Source organism: Thamnophis elegans, chromosome 10 (genome assembly GCF_009769535.1).
Source record: "Thamnophis elegans isolate rThaEle1 chromosome 10, rThaEle1.pri, whole genome shotgun sequence".
Lineage (NCBI taxonomy): Eukaryota > Metazoa > Chordata > Lepidosauria > Squamata > Colubridae > Thamnophis > Thamnophis elegans.
This window is the reverse complement of record NC_045550.1, coordinates 57151308-57158115: the sequence shown is the minus strand read 5'-3', so window position 1 is coordinate 57158115 and position 6808 is coordinate 57151308. Positions and strand designations below refer to the sequence as shown.

The following is a 6808-nucleotide window of genomic DNA, read 5'->3' as shown; positions in this document are numbered from 1 at the left end:
CAATCTTGAAAAAGAGTAACTGAAAAGAAACGTTTTCTGTTACTGCAGTTAGTTTGTCAGAGAAAGTTCTGCGCGTTATCTTACAACTATCAAATTGCTAGTCATTTGAAAAAATGCAAAATAAAATAAAATCACATAACTGTACTCTAATAGAAATATAATACAGGAAAAGAGAAACTGTAATCACCAGGGCTGTGCTCTTTAGTCCATCTTAATTTTTTCCTCTTTTTAATATATAAATGTATGATTACACATACAAACTTTTTTTGTTTGTTTTGTAAATGACCACTGCAGACCATATTTTTTAAAAAATTTGAAAAGTTAACTGTATGGGCAAAGGGGCAAAATCATCCTGTTATTTTAAGCCTACTTTCATTTTCAATCCCAGGACATATTAACAAGATGCAGAATTAAACATTTTCCAGATTATTCCACATTGTTATTTCAATTGCATTATCTAATAAAAATACAGGAATCTCCTTCTTGGACACTCTGTGATTCACTGGCAGTACACAAAGCAAAAAAAATTAGGGAGTAACTGGAAATCGTGTAAGTGAATTGTCCTCATGCAATATGATTGGCTGTATGAATAAGTGACAGTTGTATTTGTTGTGATCGTTTTCGGCAAGGTCACTTTACCTCTGGCAACATATTCCTAGCAAATAAATCTTGAAGCCTTCCTTGTTCTTTGATGTTGTGGTGGTTCTTTTCATTGAAACTATTACAGATATACATGAAGAGATTATAATGAAACTAGACCCAAATGGGGCTTACTCCATCAAAAGATGCCTGTTAAATGTTGTAACTTAAGAGCAGGGTGGTGGTGGAGTAGGGAGAGATTATTCTTATAACCGTTGCATTTACGTTCACATTATTTCACTGCTGAACCCTTAGAGGATATTTCTCAACGTGTTGCCCATCAGATATTTTGGACTGTTAATTTTCACCAAAAATAAGTCCAATGCATCTGGAGGACATTAAATTGGGAAAAACTGACTTGTACCACAAGTCTCTCTAAAAGCTACTGTAGACACCTCATTAATGGAAGGCAGGGGTTTACTTACAATTTCTTCTTTTTTCCCCCCTAGAAAACAAACCTTCCTTCAGTAGGCCATCAAGGAAATAAGTTTCTGATGGACACTCCAATGACATGAGAAAAGATTTTAATGACAGCTTAATCAGCAGCACACCCACCAAGCATAATAAATTATCATGCACGTTGTGCGAAAAAAAAAATTCAGTTCCTTTCTTCCCACAAGTTTATACCGACAGCACTTGTGTGATAATGTTGAAGCTGCCAGATTTCCAGAACATGGTTACTTAGGAAAAAAAAAAAAAACCTGGCAGATCTCAGCACATGAGCCTGTGTCTAAGGCCTTGAACAGCTCTGATGCTTTGGATACTGATTACAAAGGTATAAATATGGTCTACACAAGAAAACAGTTCCAAATAAAAACCGGTGCAAATGATGGTGACATTCCATCAATGTGTCCCTTGTGCATATTTATAGAACTTTTTAAAAAATTTCTCAGTTGTAGTTTCTCTATCACTCCTGTGTGACCGTGCCTAATTCCATCACGTAACTTAAACCCTCCAAAAAAATTAATAAGAGTGTGAATGTAAAAAGTACCATTCAAGCAATTGCTTCGAGCAATTGCTAAAGTTATGCTTTCTCTTTTTTTTAAAGTTCATTTGTATATACGTACAATTCATTTTTTCCCCCAACTCCCTCGAGTTCTCGATATGTATATTCACATAATATTCCTCCAAATTTAAAAATACGAGTCTGTAGGGTGAAGCCAAATTAAGTCTTCAGCAATTATAACCCAATGGAATCCAACCCAAAAATACAGTTCAATCCTCTTGTTTGGCTATACCTAGTTGTTGAATGTGATGAGGATGTGGATGGGGCAGAGTGCTGTTCTGTCCACCAGTAAAGGTATTAACTGTGGTAAGGGTTGAATCCCAGGTATAGTGTTGGAATCATTGTAATTGTGTTGGGGGTCATTAAGGAATATCATCAGGTGACCTTCTCATAGCTAGTGTGTAGTCTGGGGGGCAGGCGGTCCTAAGAACCACCTCGTGTGGATGAATGGATTCACATTCATGACCCAAGTCACTGTGCTTCATTTGGAGGGACATTATTTCCTCTTCTTGTGCGTGGGTGAGATCGTTGGCAGTTGTACGCTGAGGGCTTACATCTCGATGGACATCATGTCTCCGCTTGTCCTTTTTGTAGTATAACGCTGCAAAGGCTAAAATGTTCAAGAACACAAGGATGCTCCCACAGCAATGGTGACACTCAACTCCGTAGAGTAGTCTCTCTGATCTCCTGAAATTAGACTCGGTGGTTGTTTGGGATCGTCTTGCTTGGCTGTAGGAAAAGCTGATGTTACAGGTACCAAATTTTTCCGGGTTGGCCTGAAAGTAATATCAGTTGATGGCACTTTAGTTGTTGTAGAGGTATACTGTGAAATGTCATTAAGATTGTGCAGGTGAGGTACGAGTTCCAACCACAGGTTCACCTTGTTAGCTCTGTAGTGTTCCTTCACGCGTGGTTTTAATCCAATGTGAAGATAAAGCTGATCTTTTGAGAGTATCTGGTCCATGCTACCTCCTCAAAACGATTAGGTTTTGTGTGAATGAATTTAGTATCTTGTGGAACTGGTTGATTGGGATCCCTAGGAAGAAAATGGGAAATGTCAAGCTTTTTTGGAAAATTGGCATTTCTTTTAAAAGTATTTTTACCTGCTTAGCACAACATCTCACAAAACACAGTATTAAATTAGTATGAATTAAGAATATGACTAGCATTGAGCCTTAGTCATATTTAAATAAGATAAATATGTCCCCTCGCACATATGTGCTAGTCATTCCATTCTTTAGCGGGTGGTGCTCATCTCTGTTTCAAAGCCGAAGAACCAACACTGTCCGAAGACGTCTCCATAGTCACCTGGCCAGCATGACTAAATGCTGAAGGTGCACGGAATGCTGTTACCTTCCCACCAATGTGGTCCCTATTTTTCTACTTGCATTTCTACATGCTTTCGAACTGCTAGGTTGGCAGAAGCTGGGACTAGTAATGGGAGCTCATTCCTTACGTGGTGTTAGGGATGCGAACTGGCGACCTTTCTGATCGACAAGCTCAGCATCTTAACCACTGAGCCACTGCGTCCCAACATATTAAGAAGACTCCATGAAATTAATGGTACTAAATTCACTACTAAATTAAAGCTCGTTAGTTGGAATATCTTAAGTATTTTAAATCTAGATCTAATTTTTCCTAAGCATAGAACAAAATATAATGAAAAGGCTCAGTTCAGGTTTCATTCTATCGTGTTCATCATCAACATCATCATCATCATCATCATTATTATCAGCTTCACAACAATAATATAAGAGTGTGATGATATAATATTGCATTAGCAAAATCAAGGTTCAAACTAGTTCAGAACTGTTTTCCTATAATAGTTCTGGTGGGAATTTAGTTGGTCTAAATCCAGTCTACAATGCACATTGTATATTAGCCAAGTCTGACCATTTTTATTCAAGTTATTTAACAAATTCTGCAATTGTTATACCTGCTTATTTCCATAAAAATATGTTTTAAGCCATTGGTACATTTTTTAATGCAAAAATTATATTTGTGTGTTTGTAAATATTCTCCAAATGTATCTACCTCTCCAAACTAGACTTCTTTCATATCACTGGTTTAGCAAGGAATATCGTAAAGCCAATTCCCGTCCTTGGTTTGTTTGTTTGTATTTCTTTCTTTCCTGGAGCTAATTTTGATGACAATAATAGTTCTGAAGGTGAAGATTTCCCTTCCCAAATCTTTCATTAATAATCCGTCTAATATGCTTAAAAACATTTTAAATAATATTACATTAAGTGCAGTAGCAATGGATGTGTTTGCTGCTGTAATCAGCCAATTATTTCATGTTGCTGCTGGCAATATTATAACTACAAGAAGGACTTTCAGACTATTCCAAGATTCTGAATTTATCAACTCATTGTAATGCCTGCGATGACCCTATAATGCAGGGTTATTTGCTCACTTGTCTCAGTCCTGCTGCAGATGTTATCTATGCATTAATCAATTCAGTGCAATTTGTCCCTTTATATTCACTGGTACATGTGCTGAAAGTTATTTACCATCAGATCTTGCTAGATATTCCTTCAAATGAGTTTACCCACCTTTCTCAAACATCTATCTCTTACTCCTTTCTGCCTGAAGCAGAAAAACAAGGAGTTTTTCCATATGAGAGAAAATGGCCAGAGCATTAAAATTCTATCTTCTGTAAATTTTAATGATCCTTCATCAGAAACATCAGAAATAGTTTTTCCCCCCAAGTGTGTGCTAATGTTTGTGTGGGGATATCTGCATTAGAATCTGAGAGTTGCCCTGGTTCATTATAATTTCCCCAAAACTATTAAAATGCCCATACTTCAATTTCCACACTGTCCTTTGTTAACAACCTACACGTACAGGTAGTCCTCGACTTACGATCACAACTGAGCCCAACATTTATGTTGCTAAGTGAGTTTTGTCCCATTTTATGACCTTTCCTGCCACAGTTGTTAAGTAAATCACTGCAGTTGTTAAGTTAGTGACATGCTTGTTGAGAAATCTGGTTTCCCCCGTTGACTTTGCTTGTCCAATTGCAACTGTCATAAATACATGCCAGTTGCCAAGCATTTTAATTTTCATCATGTGACCATGGAGACGCTGTACTATTTGTAAGTGTGAAAATGGGTCATGTGTCACTTTTTCCAGTGCTGTTGTACCGTTGAATAGTCACTAAATGAACTAAAGGAACAGAGGAAGTCGGGGACTGTATGTAGATGTTGTATGGTGTGATGTGATTTTGTTGATTAGTTCTTGATCTATATTAACATCTAGGTACTCAATACAATACAATACAATACAATAGCAGAGTTGGAAGGGACCTTGGAGGTCTTCTAGTCCAACCCCATGCCTAGGCAAGAAATCTTATACCGTTTCAGACAAATGTCTATCCAACATCTTCTTAAAGACTTCCAGTGTTGGGGCATTCACAACTTCTGGAAGCAAGCTATTCCACTGATTAATTGTTCTCACTGTCAGGAAATTTCTCCTCAGTTCTAAGTTGCTTCTCTCCTTGATTAGTTTCTACCCATTGCTTCTTGTCCTGCCCTCAGGTGCCTTGGAGAATAGTTTGACTCCCTCTTCTTTGTGGCAACCCCTGAGATATTGGAACACTGCTATCATGTCTCCCTAGTCGTTCTTTTCATTAAACTAGACATACCCAGTTCCTGCAACCGTTCTTCATGTTTTAGCCTCCAGTCCTCTAATCATCTTTGTTGCTCTTCTCTGCACTCTTTCTAGAGTCTCCACATCTTTTCTACATAGTGGCAACCAAACTGAATGCCGTATTCCAAGTGTGGCCTTACCAAGGCATTATAAAGTGATATTAACACTTCTTGTGATCTTGATTCTATCCCTCTGTTTATGCAGTCTAGAACTGTGTTGGCTTTTTTGGCAGCTGCTGCACACTGCTGGCTCATATTTAAATGGTTGTCCACTAGGACTCCAAGATCCCTCTCATAGTTACTACTATGAGCAAGGTACCACCTATACTGTACCTGTGCATTTCGTTTTTCTTGCCTAAATGTAGAACTTTACTCTTTTCACACCATTGAATTTCATTTTATTAGATAGTGCCCATCTCCTCCAGGACTTACCCAGTCTTTGCAAAGTTGTCCAATATGTCATCACCACCGCACTTAGCATGATGTCATTTTTTGAAAAATTGCAAGGAAACCAATTCAGTGGGACCAATCATGGGAATTCCTAATACATACGGGACTTCATCTCCATGAGCAGCATCTGCCCATGCTGGAACCTGATCAGTTTGGCAATGGTGATAGAAGGCATAAAAATATGTAGGTGATCCAAAGTTTGAATGAAGATCAGCGGTAGCCACTGCTGGCGCAACCCACTGGTGATCAGTAAATAAAGCCAAGAGTGTTTTTCTTCTTGTTTCAGGATTGTGTCTATCTGCCCAATCTGTATACATAAATTTAATAGTTTCTCTCAAAATGTCTTTGCCTTCTGGGTACCCATATAAGTTATCGACAAAGTTTGAGACAGCAAAGTCAAAATCACTAGCAGATATGCCGTCTTCACTGTCAACAATGTTTTCCACAAACTTGAGCCCTTCTCCTTGGTTAACACCCAACATAATGTCATAATTGAGGAATTCTCCTTGTTCCATCAGTATCTGAGGGTCATCTGGTATCACATCCCCATCAATAACTGGACCAAAGGCTATGTGGTATCGGGCCGGTTGAATATCCTGATCGACAAGTTCTCTATACGGCTTCTTCTGTAGACATTCTACTAATTCTACGGTATCCGATACATTGCAACCAACTTTTGTGGCCAACATCCTGGCATATTTGGCAGGCTGAAAACTGACTGCCCAGCTGGAAAGAGCTGTTCCACTTTGAGCTATTGCTCTTTGGAAAAGTCCTGTGTGATAAAGTAGAAGATAAAGTTAGGGGAAAACGATACTGGATGAGGACAATAGATCACATGCTTAAAGTATCTGAATTAAGATTTCAGCATTACAAAATAGTTAGTACTACTACAAATACTACTACCATACAGCCACAGAAGAATGGCAGATAGCGAACACTTTGTATAGGTAAAGATAAAGGTTCCCCCTCACACATATGTGCTAGCCGTTCACAACTCTATGGGGCGGTGCTCATCTCCGTTTCAAAGCCGAAGAACCAATGCTGCCCGAAGACATCTCCGTAGTCA

At 38.4% G+C, this 6808-nt stretch overlaps 1 protein-coding gene across 1 annotated transcript in view; it reads right to left on the bottom strand.

Annotated features, from left to right (window-relative positions):
* Positions 1 to 1892: 1892 nt before the first annotated feature.
* Positions 1893 to 6808, bottom strand: part of NLGN1 (neuroligin 1) — a 545726-nt gene continuing 540810 nt past the window's right edge. The window contains 6 exon segments of the mRNA XM_032225531.1: positions 1893 to 2273; positions 2276 to 2596; positions 2599 to 2681; positions 5725 to 5743; positions 5746 to 5803; positions 5805 to 6514. Coding sequence (XP_032081422.1) covers positions 2008 to 2273; positions 2276 to 2596; positions 2599 to 2681; positions 5725 to 5743; positions 5746 to 5803; positions 5805 to 6514 — 1457 coding nt within the window. The 3' untranslated portion in view covers positions 1893 to 2007.